At 40.5% G+C, this 18,115-nt stretch overlaps 1 protein-coding gene across 2 annotated transcripts in view; it reads right to left on the reverse strand.

The window, feature by feature from the left end:
* Window positions 1-1,509: 1,509 nt before the first annotated feature.
* REEP2 (receptor accessory protein 2) overlaps window positions 1,510-18,115 on the reverse strand; it is a 40,695-nt gene continuing 24,089 nt past the window's right edge. Inside the window, exons 4-8 of one of the 2 annotated variants that reach the window (XM_056574640.1) lie at window positions 17,105-17,225; window positions 16,536-16,649; window positions 15,587-15,734; window positions 9,708-9,865; window positions 1,510-3,456 (exon numbers count right to left, since the gene is read on the reverse strand). In XM_056574640.1, the coding sequence (XP_056430615.1) occupies window positions 3,382-3,456; window positions 9,708-9,865; window positions 15,587-15,734; window positions 16,536-16,649; window positions 17,105-17,225 (616 nt within the window). In that variant the 3' untranslated portion in view covers window positions 1,510-3,381. The remainder of the gene's footprint in view (window positions 3,457-9,707; window positions 9,866-15,586; window positions 15,735-16,535; window positions 16,650-17,104; window positions 17,226-18,115) is intronic. The other variant, XM_056574641.1, reaches the window with a different exon arrangement.

Here is an 18,115-nt window from a genome sequence, read left to right on the forward strand (position 1 = left end):
TGTAAATGAACTTATGGAATGAAGCTACTAAGTCGCACCCAACTATGTGTCAGGCTATGTTCACATTTTCACACAGTGCGGTAAGGGCTGCCATTTCGACTCTATCTCTGGGCACAGGTAGGTGATAACTGGGCATTAACATTCTCATTAAGGGTATGTTCACACGGTAGTGAAATGTGCAGAATGTCCGCCTGAAAAATACGCGTGGACATTCCGAACATTTGCAATTTCTGGTGGGTGCTAGGACCGCTCGGAAATGCGACATTTCATAGACGGCAATGCATTTCCAAGCGAAATCTGCTGAAAAAAAATAGGCAAATCTATTATTTCTGCGAACACTGGAATTGGGATTTCCATGGAAGAAACATCTGCTGTGAAAATTCCACCGTGTGCACAGTGCAGCAGAATCCCATTCAAATATATGGAACTCTGCTGCAGCGGAATGTCCGCAGAATAATCTGGCGTAATTCCGCAAGAAAATTCCGTGTGTGAAAATACCTTAAGGCAGTCATTGACATATGCATGGCGGCTTTTCTTTCTGCAGATAAAAAGTGTAGTCCAGTGTTTCCCAACCAGGGTGCCTCCAGCTGTTTCAAAACTACAACTTCCAGCATGCGGGGACAGCCAAAGGCTGTCAGGGCATGCTGGGAGTTGTAATTTTGCAATAGCTGGAGGCAACCTGGTTGGAAAACACTGGTGTGGTCAAATAAATAGCATGCTATGGATGACTAGTGCGCCTGCATTCAATGTCTGCCAGTCATCTGCTTAACATGATTTTCTTAGTGGGGGGGGGGGGGGGGTTCTGTCCAATGGTTTTACCCAGGGCTCAAGTCCTGCAGGAATGCGCGGGAACTGAGTTCCTGCACTTTTTTTCACAACAGGAACACCGTTCTCATTAGCATGAGTCCTGGACCACCCTTGAGTTGAAATCTTGAGTGAGTTCCCACACTTTTTTCCCCAGGACTTAACCCCTGGTTTTACCCCTCTGGAAATCAAGACAATTCTAAGGTGACAAAGCTTTCTGTACCTAGAACAGTTATACACTTATATAAAGGGAACCCATCGAGTACAATCTTTAGGCAGCATGTTATAGAGCAGGAGGAGCTGAGAAGATTTATTCATGGGAGTTTAAGGATAAGTCGTAATTTACTTTTCTTAAAGGGGCACTCTAGAGGGGGGAAAAAATGTCAAATGAAGTGGTGCCAGAAAGTTATACAGATATGTAAGTTACATCTATTTAAAAAAATCTTAATCCTTCCAGTACTTATCAGCTGCTGTATGCTCCAGAGAAAGTTGTGTAGTTCTTTCCAGTCTGACCACAGTGCTCTCTGCTGACACCTCTGTCTGTCAGGAACTGTCCGGAGCAAGAGAGGTTCGCTATGGTGATTTGCTTCTGCTCCGGACAGTTCCTGACATGGACAGAGGTGTCAGCAGAGCACACTGTGGTCAGACTGGAAAGAACTACACAACTTTCTCTGGAGCATACAGCAGCTGATAAGTACTGGAAAGATTAAGATTTTTAAATAGAAGTAATACTCAAATCTGTTTAACTTTCTGGCACCTGTTGATTTGAATGCATTTTTTTCTCTGGAGTACCCCTTTAACCTCTCCTCATTGCGGCCTGAGTACAGTGGGTGGTCCTACTCAGTTTTTTACAAAACTATTGCTACATCTGCTGTTCTATACCATGCTGCCTACAGATTGGACTAGATTTTCAACATGATAGGTCCCTTTAAAGTTGGTCCCTTCGGAGACAATCTTCTCTCCAATGGACTCAAAAGATCAACTGTTCTGTTTTCCACTGCTCAATATGTGTCTTCTACCAGAAGAGATTAAAAGTAAAATGTGGCTCATAACTATCAATCCTGTGTCTTTATCCACACTGCACACCAAGGCTTATTTTTGCTTTCCTTTTATAGAGAAATATAAAGCTTACTTGCAAAGAGGCTGAACAGAAAGACTATCAAAGCAGTGGCAATCTGTAATTTCTAACCACGCGTACCTATAATCTAGCAACTATTTTAAGAACAGCAGTGTTGGTTCTGCTTCACAAAGGCAATCTTACTGTTGGTGGCAGCATTAGAACAAGCAATGCTTAAAATAGAGCGGTGCCGGCCATTTTATACACAGTATAAAGTGAATGTAAACACTACCTCAACTGTATGATCTGAAATCCAGCACTTGTACAATGTCAGGGACTACAGATTGACATCTCAAGTGCGGTTCTCCGTGAATTCTTTAAAAAATGTAGTATCTGAAGAATGACCATCAGCACCCTATGAACAGAACCACCCAGAAAAGGCCTGTTCACAGCCTGAAAAATCACGTTATTTTAGGATGTTCTGAAAAGTCTAATCTACGACCAGTAAACATATTTACACTTCTTTAGTCAACATTCATAGGTTTCCATTCACCTAAAACCAAGGCATCTCACAGACCTTCCATTACACATGGCCGAGGGCTGTTGACCTATAGTTCCATATTTTCTTAACACTTCTCAGCATAAAACATGTACCTGTGGTTTAACGAACCTTGGATTGTAACGCCACCCTTAGTGTTAACCTACGATTGATCCATCTTCAGACCTCTAGTCATTACTGTGACCATTTTTAACTATTTCATTTTCCGACCTCACTGGCAAGTCTCTCCCATAAATCTCTCATCCTGTAGTACCTGTCATCATGGCAGGAAATAGACCCCAATTCTAATTTGCTATAATTCAGAATACAAGCATTCCAGTTCATTGAAAACTATTATGTAACTATTTATGTGCATTGCTAAACTGTATAAATGACTGCCAGTGTAATTCAGCCTCCTCTATACTATATTCTGTGTATGAGAACGCTAAAAGCTTAAAAAATACGTAAGATTTAGAGACAATAATGGCTGTTATTTCTAGAAAACAAAAACTATAAAAAAAAATGTAACTACATATTGTTTGCACTATTGAGGCAAGTGTAAACTATAACTGTTAGCACAATACTGAGCACCTATTGTATTAGTTCACATAAGTCTCATTGATAATAGATCTGCAGCAGGCAGCCTGGGGAGATACAGCAGACATAACTGTATGTTTGTCTTTTAGGATTCATTTTTACTATGTTTACACTTTTTTTGTTTTTACTATATTTTGCAAACTGATTTTTGTCGCTTGAGAACAGCAAGTACTGGACATGGATCTCAGCACCATCTGAATAGCCAATGTATCTCACATTGTCAAATATAGAATAATACAATTTTAATATACGTGTTTCCTCGCAAATACTAACCCCGGATGTGGAGTGATCCTAAAAGTGGTAGTTGTTGCTATTAAAGCACACAGTCCTCCAGAGTTTTAAATCAGCAGCGTATAAGGTAAAATCTGGACAGAAAGACATGTTTTCATGCTGACTCTCCAGGCACAGTGGTTACTGTAGTTTTCTTCTTGGGACGTGCCTTTAAATTCTTGGCTTGTGGCTGTGTTAGAAATACAAATGTTGGACACATGAGAGATCATTTCACTTTCAACCATATATGACACAATGAGTCCCAAAATAGACAACTTTTAAGCGTACCTGTTGTTTAAGTTAACTTTTCAGTATAAGCTGTTTGTGTGTATATACAGTCATGGCTGTAAATGTTGGCACCCCTGACATTTTTCTAGAGAATTAAGTATTTCTCACAGAAAAGGATTGCAGTAACACATGTTTTGCTATACACATGTTTATTCCCTTTGTGTGTATTGGAACTAAACCAAAAAAGGAGGAAAAAAGCAAATTGGACATAATGTCACACCAAACTCCAAAAATGGGCTGGAAAAAATTATTGGCACCCTTTCAAAATTGTGGAAAAATAAGATTGTTTCAAGCATGTGATGATCCTTTAAACTCGCCTGGGGCAAGTAACAGGTGTGGGCAATACAAAAATAACACCTGAAAGCAGATAAAAAGGAGAGAAGTTCACTTAGTCTTTGCATTGTGTGTCTGTGTGTGCCACACTAAGCATGGACAACAGAAAGAGGAGAAGAGAACTGTCAGAGGACTTGAGAACCAAAATTGTGGCAAAAATATCAACAATCTCAAGGTTACAAGTCCATCTCCAGAGATCTAGATTTGCCTTTGTCCACAGTGCGCAACATTATCAAGAAGTTTCAACCCATGGCACTGTAGCTAATCTCCCTGGGCGTGGACAGAAGAGAAAAATTTATTAAAGGTGTCAACGCAGGATAGTCAGGATGGTGGAAAAACAGCCCCAAACAAGTTCCAAAGATATACAAGCTGTCCTGCAGGCTCAGGGGGCATCAGTGTCTGTGCGAACTATCCGTCAACATTTAAATGAAATGAAACGCTATTGCAAGAGACCCAGGAGGACCCCACTACTGACACAGAGACGTATAAAAGCAAGACTACATTTTGTCAAAATGAACTTGAGTAAGCCAAAATCCTTCTGGAAAACGTCTTGTGGACAGATGAGACCAAGATAGTTTTTGTCAGGGGTGCCAACATTTACGGCCATGACTGTAAATAGACCTATTTTCGGCCATTATATAATTTGCACATGGCATTTTACACCAATTTTTCCCTTTGGGGGCTTCATCTCTAACTTTAATTAGTCCCTGAGGAAGTGGGTTGAGTCTAGCTGCTATGATGTCTCACAAACAGCAGCAACATGGAGGATATTTTAACCCCTTAAGGATGCAGGACGTAAATGTACGTCCTGGTGAGGTGGTACTTAACGCACCAGGACGTACATTTACGTCCTAAGCATAACCGCGGGCATCGGAGCGATGCCCGTGTCATGCGCGGCTGATCCCGGCTGCTGATCGCAGCCAGGGACCCGCCGGCAATGGCCGACGCCCGCGATCTCGCGGGCGTCCGCCATTAACCCCTCAGGTGCCGGGATCAATACAGATCCCGGCATCTGCGGCAGTTCGCGATTAAAATGAACGATCGGATCGCCCGCAGCGCTGCTGCGGGGATCCGATCATTCATAACGCCGCACGGAGGTCCCCTCACCTTCCTCCGTGCGGCTCCCGGCGTCTCCTGCTCTGGTCTGTGATAGAACAGATCAGTATTATCGGTCATCTCCTGCTCTGGTCTGCTCGATGTCCTATACATAGAACAGATCAGTATTAGCAATCATGGTATTGCTATGAATAGTCCCCTATGGGGACTATTCAAGTGTAAAAAAAAATGTAAAAAAATGTCAAAGTAAAAGTAAAAAAAAAGTGAAAAATCCCCTCCCCCAATAAAAAAGTAAAACGTCCGTTTTTTCCTATTTTACCCCCAAAAAGCGTAAAAAACATTTTTTATAGACATATTTGGTATCGCCGCGTGCGTAAATGTCCAAACTATTAAAATAAAATGTTAATGATCCCGTACGGTGAACGGCGTGAACGAAAAAAAATTTAAAAAGTCCAAAATTCCTACTTTTTTAATACATTTTATTAAAAAAAAAATTATAAAAAATGTATTAAAAGTTTTTTATATGCAAATGTGGTATCAAAAAAAAGTACAGATCATGGCGCAAAAAATGAGCCCCCATACCGCCGCTTATACGGAAAAATAAAAAAGTTATAGGTCATCAAAATAAAGGGATTATAAACGTACTAATTTGGTTAAAAAGTTTGTGATTTTTTTTAAGCGCAACAATAATATAAAAGTATATAATAATGGGTATCATTTTAATCGTATTGACCCTCAGAATAAAGAACACACGTCATTTTTACCAGAAATTGTACGGCGTGAAAATAAAACCTTCCAAAATTAGCAAAATTGCGTTTTTCGTTTTAATTTCCCCACAAAAATAGTGTTTTTTTGGTTGCGCCATACATTTTATGATATAATGAGTGATGTCATTACAAAGGACAACTGGTCGCGCAAAAAACAAGCCCTCATACTAGTCTGTGGATGAAAATATAAAAGAGTTATGATTTTTAGAAGGCGAGGAGGAAAAAATGAAAACGTAAAAATTAAATTGTCTGAGTCCTTAAGGCCAAAATGGGCTGAGTCCTTAAGGGGTTAAAGCAGTACAACGCAGACTAAGCTTTGACTTAAGCACTGGGCTGAAATATAACACTCACTAGAGCTTTCAGAAGCTTCTCTGTGCCTCTGTCTTTCTCTAGCCACTCCCCCAACTCCCCTCTCTTTATAGACTTCTATGGGCAGCTGTAACCTAATATTTCAGGGAGGTGATCTGTCATGAGATGGATTTGAGCAGTTTTTTAAACTGAATGATAAATTTAGATAGGGGCCGGGGCATAAAGAAACTTGATAAGAGGAGAAAGGGCATGTTTCTCTGATAACACATAGTACTAATTCTGATTTGTGCAAAGCTTGTCAAAATGACAGTGACCATTTAAGGTTCATAATTTCAGTATATCACCTTGTCATCCTATCTTTTCTCACACATTGCTTATTTCACTACTGTGTATATAAGGACCCTAATCCTTATGTCAATGGACTTCAGACATAAATTCTTAAAATGCCTATTTACTTTCAATAGTGGTCAGCAAGCAAACCGGAACATTCCCTGCCTCCTGCATAAAAATGCTTCTGTACTGTCATAGGGAAAGGGAGATACACAGTTAGGCTGGGTTCACACTACGTTTTGTCCCATAAAGGACCGCATACGGCAGGGGCAGCTGAAAACTTGCGCTCCCGTATGCGGTCCCATATGTAGTTCATTTCAATGAGCCGACCGGAGTGAAACGCTGACTCCAGTTGGCTCATTTTTGCCCCGTATGCGGTTTTCCCACCGCACCTAAAATCGTGGTCCACTACGATTTCAGGTCCGGTGGAAAACCGCATCCTGGCAAAAATGAGCCAGCCGGAGTCAGCGTTTCACTTCGGTCGGCTCATTGAAATGAATTACATACGGGACCGAATACGAAGGCATACGGGAGCGCAAGTTTTCAGCTGCCCCTGCCGTATGCGGTCCCGTATGGGACAAAACGTAGTGTGAACCCAGCCTTACCAGTCTTTCTGACATTACCTATATCCCTGGGAAGGCTAAAATTCAACCAGCTTGGACAGCTAACTATTTTCTGTTTTAAAACAAACATACACATTAAATATTGGGTGGGGAAGTGTAGAGTGAGCTTAGGAGCTGAGCCCACTCAGCACCTGATGAGTGCTGGCTGTTATCTGCAGTCGCCAACCCCCACCATCAGTGACTGGAGTCAGAGTTCACTTCGATACTGGTCATTTATTTTTTTGATGTATGTACCAGGTTACATGACAGGTGCTACACTTGTCATGCCTTTGATTGGGTGCTGATTGGTTGGTAAGGCTGTGAGGGGCCTTCTTAGGGCCTCCATGGCTGCCATAGGCAGGCAGAAAGAAGAGATACCATAAACCCAAGTACGCAGAAATACGGTAATATTGTACCATACAAATGATTTAAAAAAAAAACGTTTTCCAATCTTGTAAATAAATAAATCTGTGCCGGTTTCACAAGAGGGTATTTTGCTTCCATATTACATCCATTTTTGTGGACTGTATTATAGAGATAATGTTACTCTATGGGGCCATTTATATGGCCATATAAAACACGTGTATTTTAATAACGCCTTAGGTGCTGCTTTTTTTTTTGTTTTGTGGAAGAACTACACCCATTGAAGTCAATGAAGAGGGATTCAAATACAGATACATCAGCATGTGTACCGTATTTTATATGTATTTAGTCAGTATGGCCATCAATATTTACTGGACAGAAATACCAATAAACACTACAGCTCCCCGTGCACAAAAAGACTTTCTTTTCAAAGTATAAGAAAAAAAAGCTATATCATTTAGATATTGGGGTATTTTTTATTGCATGGTGAATTAATACACCTCTTATTTCCACAGCCAGATGTTCTGCGATTTTCCACAGCAGAATTTCTGCAGCAGACCCCTCTGAAGTCAATGCACTCCACTGTGAAAACTCGCAGAAGATCCGTCCATGTGAACGTACCCTCAGACAGCCCATAGCAACAAATCTCAGCTTTTATTTCTCCAACTGCCCTGGTAAAATGTAAGTTGTGTTGTCACTGGTTGCTATGAGCAACAAAGACATTTTTTATTTGAAACAGTTTAAAAAAAAAAATTATTATAATGTGCCCCCTATATGTTAAAATGAAGGTGCTATTGAAATGTACGACTCCTCCCTCAAAAATAAGCTCTCACGTGGCTCAGCCAATAAACAATAAAAAAGTTATGGGTCTTACAATGCAGGGAGGCAAAAAGTGTAAGCAGAAACAAATAAAAATAGCATAAAATAACAAGGCAGATTATTTAATACTATTTAAAATGTAGACAACTTAAAACTAGACTAGTTGCATCACATTTATTAGAGTGCTGTAAATTTGTTACATCTTTAGACACTTTTGTCCAACCTTATGCAACCTCTTCACTTACTTCAGATTAATTTTTTTGCCAAAATTTTGAACCAATATTGTACATTTTAACACCCATGTATCGGGGCTGGGCACTGAGCAAGTATGGAGTGGGTGTAGGAGGCTACTGTCTGCTATCTGCAGATCACTCTCATGCGGGTCATTTAACTGTTTTAATGTGACAATAAATAGCCATCACAGGATTTTAACGTTTTTTGCATACCTGCCGTGACTAATCTACTCATATGGTCCTTTAGGAGGACTAAAACAGTGTAAAAAAAAAGTTTTAAAAAATTCAAATTTACAGATTTTTCTCATTTTCTAAATAAAAATAATCATATTTGGTATCACCGAATAAAGAATTGTCCGAACAATTAAATTACAGTGTTCATGATTTTGCGCGATCAACAGTATCAATGAAAAATAAAAATATACCATATGCCAGAAAATCCCAGAAAAAAAAGTGGAATAAAAAAAAAAAAAGAAAGACATACGTGGTACTGATCAAAACTGCAAATCGCATAGCAAAAAAATTTATAAAGAAAAGAGCCTTAACCAAAAATTAAACAGTTATAAAGGTTAAAATAAGCGGATGCAAAGATAATATTACTTTTTTAACATAATAAAAGAACTCTTACTGTTCTGACCTGACGAATAAAGATGACATATCGGTTTTACTGCACAGTAAACTGCATAAAACAAGAGATCCCTTAAAAGAAAAAAAAAAAAAAAAAAAAAAAAGCACAGACAAACATTTCCCTGGTCATTAAGGGGTTAAACATGCCCTTTTAGCTATTTCATATTTCATATTTTTGCAATGCCACAACCCTTGTCTGATGTTTTATGAGGTCTTAAAAATGTCATAAATTTGGTATACAGCATGTGTGTCAGATTTCTGGCGCATCTTTGATTGTTAAAGGCGTACTCTGCCCCTAGACATCTTATCCCCCTATCCAAAGGATAAGGGGATAAGATGTCTGATCGCAGGGGTCCCGCTGCAGGGGACCCCCGCGATCTCCGTGCTGCACCTGGCATTTATTTAGATCGTTGGGTTCAGCGCCAGAGGCTTGTGACGCCATGGCCACGCCCGCTCGTGATGTCACGGCCACTTCCCCTCAGTGCAAGTCTATGCGAGGGGGAGTGACTTCCATAAAGTTTGCTCTGTGCACTGGATGTCTGAGGTGCCTCAGCCAAGATCGTAGGGGTCCCCTTTGGATAGGGGATAAGATGTCTAGGGGTGGAATACCCCTTTAATCTGCCCCAATCTCTATTTTCCCAGCTTTGTGCAGTGGATAGATACGCTATCTAGACATATACAGCAATGATGGATCCCAAATATTACAAAACATACCTCAACTTTTGTAACTTTCTTGACACTTTTGACACTTGCTGAACGTTTGGGTACTTTCTCCACAGCATCTTCATCTGACGGTTCCGATTTCACATCTGACTGGTCTGCATCTGGCTTCACTTGTCGTTGTTCCTCTGCAGCTGAACAAATGGACGAGGCTGCACAAAAACAGGAAAAGTCAGGTATGGTTTACCTCCGGTGTGAAATACAGCAACTTTGGAGATATGAATGACTTCAAGGGTGGAACTACATGGAACACATCTGCTGAGCCTTTAAAAGGAAACAAAAGGGGAATGACAGAACTGTAAATGGAAATCTTTGGTCTCTAAACCAGGTTTACAGACCATATGTGACAGTCACAATGTACTATACATGACTAAGTGTTATGCTATAGATAGCGAGAAAGGCTTTATCTAACTTACGTCACTGTTCAGGCTGTGACACCATTATTGTGGAGTATATCTAGACAGCTGTGAAGTGCCAAAACATACTGTAACTGTGTAACAAGAGTTTCAATGGAAAAAATGAACATGTCAGTAAAGAAAAACAACTGTATTCCTTGAAGAACAATATCTTGAGTCCCATAAGCTAATAAAATAAAGAACTGCTCCTATTGTCTGACAGTAGTACCCTGCCTTTGAGGTATTTCAATGGCAGTATTAGATTAGGGTTTGGGTGGGTCCCCATTTAGGACAACGCTCGCATATGTCTCTAAGTACTATGGATGGTCCTATGATTCCCTGAACACTTATCGACTGCCTCCTTCCTCTTATCATCAGCTAATAGTAAATAACATTTAGAGGGAATTCTTTTATTATGTACCCCCCACCCCCTCTTCTTTATGTTTGATGACCATTTCTATATGTTTCAATATATGTTCAAATTATAACAACCACAAATAAAAGTCATGCAAAACTTTATAAAACATTTTAGTGATAAAGCAGAAATCTGTGCTGTGCTAAAGGTTAATAGCGGACCGACCCGTATGGTACCTCCACAAGGCTCTGTTTCCTCCCATAGATGCATACGATGTTGCATCATATGAATATTTTGTCTGCAATCTGTGAAATGTAATCTTCATATTATGGGTAGGCTATGGGTAGGAGGCCATAAATCTATTCAATTTCCCACAACCTACCTTCTGTAGCAGAGAGCCTTTAGCCTTCTCCCGCTCCTGGTCATCAGTAGTGCCACCATTTTAGCTGTGACATAGCTGTATCCCCACAGGAGCTGGCAGTGCTATCATTTTCTTATGGAACCTTACACTATTTAACCGACAAAACATTACTGGGCTTTGCAAGCACATTTTTAGTTTTATTTGGGAGCCAGCGTTTTCCTTCTATTTTTTATGTTTTTTTAATGCCAATTCTCATAAAGGAATACCAGCAAACAAGAGACATTCCGCACTGCAGTAATCTAGGAGTAGGCGTAGGGGTATACAGGCTGATATTGCTGACAAGATGTATAGCGGTTTCTCTGACTGCAGTTAAAGTAGATCAACAGACAGAACTTGAAAAGAACATAGGCCACTCACCACAGGTCACCTTCTCACATAACTTGTCAGGAGAGAGATAAAGGACAGACGGGGGGGGGGGGGGTACAGATAGGCAACAAGCTCCGTTTCGCACTAGCAAGTGCTTCCTCCAGGCATAAATGCTTCTCTGAATTGGTGTAACAAATGTACAGGTATATGGGCCAGGTGACCAATGACAAACAGCAACACCCACACATGTGATATCTGACGTGAAGGATGGGCGTTCCGTTCCTGAAAGTCAAAAACACACTGTAGCATTGGATTTAATGACCCAATGTGTTTCTCTCTGTAAGAGTTTCCGATCGATGCGTTCCCCCGCATTTGCTTCTACTTTTTCCATGCCTGCAAAAAGCAGAACCTCAGGGTTATTATCATGTGCTTCCTTCATGTGGGATAATAAACGGAGTGCTCCATGCTTCCCTGTGCGAATGGCATAAAAATCCGACCCGCTTTCCCCACGTAAAAGAAGCCACATGGACAGAATATAGCGTACACTATATAGCGACATGTGATTAATTCATTCACTGTATGATGGATAGATCCTATCCTTAGATTTTTAACTGTCATATTGTATTTACAGAAGTTACAATTTTTACATTTCAGATTCTCTTTTGGTAGAAGGTCTCCGAACCAGGTCCTGTTAGATTTTTTCTGTTCTCTTTTTTTTTCTCAATATGTCCCCTAGCGTTTATATGTAATTACCGTATTTTCCGGCGTATAAGCCGACTTTTAAACCCGGTAAAATATTCTCAAAAGTCGAATGGCATCTTATACCCCGCGTGTTGCAGTCGGCCGGGATGCCCGGGGTATGGATTATCCATACCCCAGGCATCCCGTCCAAGATTAATTTCCCCCGTCACATTTGGGACATCCCTGTGTCCTGAAATATCTTTTCGGGACACAAGCATGTCCCGGTTACCTTTCTGCGGCCCCGCGTTAACTTTAAAAATGAAGGGGCCACCAGGAGGTAGCGCACGCAGCAACGTCACTGACGTCCCATGCGTGCACCCATAGAAACGGCAGAGCAGCGATGACATGCAGGTATGGTACGTTACCAGCACATCATCTTCGGTGCTCCGACCACCACTCCTCTGGTCCCGGGACCTACTGCTATGGCATATAGGCCATAGCAGTAGATCGTGACCCCAGACCGGAGGAGCGGTGGTCGGAGCCCTAAGGTGAGGCAGTACACAGGCATCCAGCCTCCAGCCATACACTGTGTATGGTTGAAGGCTGTATGACTGGGGGGGGGGGGCACTGCCTACCTAATGTGGGGGAACTACAACCTAAAGTGGGGGAACTATAATGCCAACCTGATGTGGGGGGAACTATACTGCCAACCTAATGTGGGGGAACTACAACCTAATGTGGGGGAACTATACTGCCAACCTAATGTGGGGGAAATACAACCTAATGTGGAGGACCTATGCTGACAACCAAATGTATGGAGAACTATGCTGCCTACCTAGTGTGAGGGAACTATGCTGCCTACCTAGTGGGGGAACAATGGTAAGGTACCGTACATCGCAGTAGAGGGGTAGTCTTATACGGCGAGTAGATCCCAAACTCTATATTTTAACTGTAAAAGTTGGGGGGTCGTCTTATACACCCAGTCGTGGAGTAAAGTCCAATGGGCTTATCTCTGATGGAGTTTCACCCTCTAATGTAACATGCACATTCAGTGGTTTATTAGCAAAAAAATTAAACTGATGTCTCTACTGGCTCTGGCAAAGTCTATCTCGAACTGGACATCACTGAACTTCTCCACAAGTCCAAAATTAAGCCCTTTGACAAAAGTCAAATTGTGGCATCATCAAGGAGGTCACTGGTGAGGTTGATGACATTTGACACTAGTTCACAGGTTTCCAAACTGTTGCTTTTCGATTCTTTTGCTCTCGCAAAGGTATTTCCTGCTCTTTGTTTATTCTTCTTCGTACTTCTTTTTCTTTCTCTAAAGGGGCTTGAGAAACATTCTCGTATACCATCGCCTGTTGCTCTTGTGAGTCGGCTTCTGCATCTTTAGATGTAGTTTTATGCGAAGCTCATTTTTCTTCCGATTTAGCCCTGTTCTCTTTAGGCATCCGTTTCTTCTTTTTTGTATTCCAGATCCAGATGTATAGGATTTATTCTGCCATAAGAAGACTTGATTGGTGTCATAGACCTTTTGTCCCTAATTAATTTATCAAGTTTTTTTGCTTTTATTTCATCTTGGACCGTTGATGTAGCGGTATGTTTTTGACTTTTAGGAACGCCCATCCTTCACGTCAGATAGCATGTGTGTCAGTGTTGCTGTTTGTCATTGGTCACCTGGCCCACTTACCTGTATATTTGTTACACCAATGCAGAGAAGCATTTATGGCCAGAGGAAGCCCTTGCTAGTGTGAAACAGAGCTTTTTGCCTATCTGTACCCCCCCCCCCTTTATCCCTCTCCTGACAAGTTTTGTGAGTATTACTTTGCACAATAAAGAAGCTTGAAGATGACCTGTGGTGAGTGGCCAACTATGGCCAACTAGTTATCTCTTATAAAGGAATACCTTCACTTGCTCAGAGCCAGAGTCATACTCAAGTAAAATAAATCAGATATGATCGTGCAGATTAACAAGGGAAATGTATGATCTATATTATAAACTTACATAGAGTCCATGAAAGCAGAGGAGACAAAGAAAAAAGTGTTGAGTTATGTATGCTCCATAAATATGTTAAAATTGTAGTACATGGTATCTAAATATACTTAGAGAACTTTTAGAATCATTTCATAAGTTAAGCCAGTGTTCCCCAGCCTGTGGCTCTTCAGTTGCTGCATAATAAACGTTTCCAATCATCCCCTTACGGCCTTTGGCCATGATGGGAGTTGTATACACAATCAATATTTAAGTGTACAAAGACACCAAAACAAGCCTAAAATATGTCATATTTCCCATACAGATTACTATTGTCCCTTGTAATATACTTTTACTTTCAGAAGGACTTGCTTTTCAAGCCTGTAACAGCTTCTGATAACAGCACAGAAATCTCTGCAGCCTCCCTGCAGCCAGATGCCACGCATGAGCTGTGTGGTGTGTCATATGAAGAATGCAGGCTACACTGAATGCAAAAGCTTGTATTCTACTAACAGTCCACAATAATAGGAGACAATCACTCTAAACACAACCCTCTTACAGTTATAGGTGCACTTTTGGCTTTCCATATATGAACCTATGATTTAAAGAACTTATGTTGTTGGAGGCCTAGTGACCTTCCTATAGAGTGCCTTGTAGGTGCCCATCATACAGGCTCTAATCATCTGTGGTAAAGGGGACTAGCTGGTGATCTTGTCTATATTGGTTGTCTAATGGCAAACATTTTGTCTTTAATTTCTTTTTTCTTTTTTTAGAAATGTTACCAAAATACTAAACAATATTCCCATACTCACCTGCCCCGATTCCTTTGTCTTTTTTTCACCTTTTTTTATGTTCATGGGCTTTAACAAACTACTTGAATTATGCTTGTCTTTTTTTTTATATTTTTTTTTATTAAATACAGATGGTGCATTTGGGAACAAAATGCACTGCCTCTCCCAGCTCTCTTGCACCACCTTCTATCTATAATTGCCAAGCCATGCTTTTTGAGACTTGCTAAATTGTTGAGCAGGCGCCGTTCATTCACATAGTGTTGGGTAGTGAATCAGTGAAGCCACTGCTGGAGCTGCGCTGGAATCTGGAAGAACAGCGCCTGCACAGGATTTCAGGAGGGCTTGGGGAGCCTCGCCTGTCAATTGTAGATGGAGGAGGAGAGAGAGCAGGAAGAGGCAAGGCAGCCTCATGTACTTTAATTGCCTAACTAAGGATTTTTAATGTAAAATAGCCACGACCAACCCTAAAAAGGTACCTTTACTCTCTGTGCTAATATCATTGATGCAGTTTCATAAACATTTTCCATGTGGCAGTTTCCCTTTAATGTACAGTAACACTCCAAGCCTTCTTCCTTTATAACTATTCTTGGAGCAACACTGCACTATATTTTAAGCACTCCACATCAAGTGATATTCTCAGTGCATAATCTGGAAGCTTCTTTCGCGAGAATGAGGAAAGTGACAACTATTCGCGTTGTTATTTCATAGTGGCCAGAAGAATTTCCCTTTTTCTTCCCAGCAAAATAAAAATCTGCCATTTCTCCAAGATCAATAAGAAGATGAGATATTTGGCTGCAAAATCTGTTTACACTGGCCAGATTTCTACATCAAAATAGGATTGTTTCTGCAGCATGAGCATGTTTTTTTTTGCAATCCTCATTCACGTGAATTAGACAGAATACTGGAACGAATCTACTACACTTCTACATTGATTTTACCCACTACGTTTTTACCTTGCTCCACAATGGTTTCCTCTACTCCGCTGGAAGCACTGCGCAACCGAGGCTCTGGACTCTGCAGGTGCACAGCATCATCATCTTGTATCAGAGTTAAATCCTGCATGCTGAAACTCCGCAACTTTTCTGACAACACGCCTTGACCCTGAGAAATAAACATGTTCTGAAACACACAGGACCAAGCAACCAACTTCAATGTCCCATCGTTACATAAAGGCAAAACATATAGCTATAGGGTTATTGCCATTGTAATCTGGAAACATGAAAAAAGACAAAGAATTAGCACAAACATTTTTCTATAATCATTAAAATACAATTAATATTTGAAAAATCAAGGTTAAAGGGAATATATTGGCTATACTATGAATAATTCCCTCTCATGCCCTAGTCATTATGATGTATGAGTGAGGAATATGAATATGCATAAGATGGGCATAGCGTGGCATACAGGATGGAGGCAGGGAAGCTATGCAAGCCAGCTCCCGCCTCCATTACCCACCGAAGAGAATTAGCATTCTAGTAACAAGAGCCATATCTTAAAAAATGGCAGGACCAATTTAAGTAAGTTATACCTCATTTTACACCTGTTTAACCACACTATAACCCAGTGTATTGAGTTAACTGCAGGCAAACAACCTGTCAGTTTCCCTTTAACTATAATTTTATAATGATTATTATATTTTATTATATAAACTCTTATTTTCACAGTTTGCTTAATTTTGCACAACTATAGATCAACTGCATAGTGATGCCAGAAGGTGAACAACATCTTTAACAAGTTTATTTTCGAACCATATGCTGTGATATTTTTATTACAAATCTTCCAGTTCTCCCGAGTAACATGAGAAGAATTTAGCATGAACTCTAGAATGCTGATAACTGTGTTATTACGTAAAAGGAAAAAAGAATTAAAAAAAATTTAAGCTAGGCTAAACTGTTACTTTACCTTTGTCGCTGCCGTCACAGCAGCATTCGCAGCAATATTTAAGCCCCTTTTGCCAACACGCATCATGGTCTCATAGCTCTTGTCTCTCGCCTGAGCAATGTACTCATCAATCTCCTGCAGGGACACATTTCAGAACTTTATTCATTTGAAAGCAAATTTCCATAAACATAAAAAGAAAGGTTGCAGAGGCTCTATATGGCTTCACTTCGTATGGTACATTACATCTCTTTTCACTATTGAAAGCTTACATATTAAACTGCAGCACCCATAAAATGATGGTCATGATGACTAGATTTTGTAACCAATAACATTCTCAAACCCAAAAATGAAGAGAGTTGGGAAGCTCTTCTTGCATGTAATACACATTTGTCATTGAAGAGCTACAGAAATACAACCTACATGCCAGTAAGGTGTCATTTAGAAGCTATGGATATCACAATGAGGAGCCTCCTTTATATATATGATATATTTATCTAGCTATATAACATTAAACTAATGTACAAACAAAAAACTATGAGAGTGCTTAACCCACCGCCTCTAAAATAAAGCATAATTGTAGGGGAACCTACCTTTTCCTTACTAGAGAGAGTTGGATGTACAAATTTCCTATATAATACACTAGAGCCTTTAGTGTAAGGTGATAGGAGCCAAATCACAAATGCAATTTTTAGCTCAAAGTAAAAAGGAAACCTAAAAAGAGAAAAACACTAACATTACCATTGTATAAACAACACTTTGTTAAGAAGCAGGAGGGAAAAAAAAACTATTAAAGGATCCCACTTACTGTAAGGACTGGCTTTATTAATAAAAAAATAAAAAAAAACATACTGCACCTTTAAATCACATACATGAAAGATTATTTTGTTAAGCTTAGGAGAGATCTCTACACCTCGCATGAGACCAAGAATCATTTTAAGGGTTGTCTGTCACATTAAAAATGCCGGATGGGCTGGGCAGCTTGATATATAGTTTTGTAGGAAATGTTCCAGCATAACTTGTCATTTATTCATATACCGTAAACTGCAGTCAATTCCCCATAATGAGAATATGCAAATGTATTCAAAAGGAAAAACAAAAACTTCACATGGACGTAAGTAATTAGAAAATTTCCTATGACACATCGGGGTAGATTTATCAAAACCTGTGCAAAAGAAGAGAGGTGCAGTTTCAGATTGCTTCTTAAATTTTTAACCTCTTGGGGACGAAAGGCGTACCTGTACGCCCTTGTCCCGCTCCCATTCTATGACATGGGGACACAAGCTGACCCCGCATCACAGCAGGTCGGTCCTGGCAGCTATCAGCTACCGGGACCCATGTCTAATGCCGGACATAATTGATCGCGGTGATGCCCGGCATTAACCTATTAGACGACACGATCAAAGTTGATCGCGACGTCTAGAATATAGAAAATACAGTCCCGGCAGCTCAGCGGAGCTGATCGGGACCACCACGGTAAAACCGTGGTGGCCCGATCAGCTGAGAGAACGGCGGGAGGGCCCTTACCTGCCTCCTCGCTGTCCGATCTGTGGCTTGATGCTTCAGTAAGCCTCAGCAGCCTGGAGCAATCAAGCACAGATAAC

This window comes from Hyla sarda, chromosome 4, assembly GCF_029499605.1.
Source record: "Hyla sarda isolate aHylSar1 chromosome 4, aHylSar1.hap1, whole genome shotgun sequence".
In the NCBI taxonomy this organism is placed as follows: Eukaryota; Metazoa; Chordata; class Amphibia; order Anura; family Hylidae; genus Hyla; species Hyla sarda.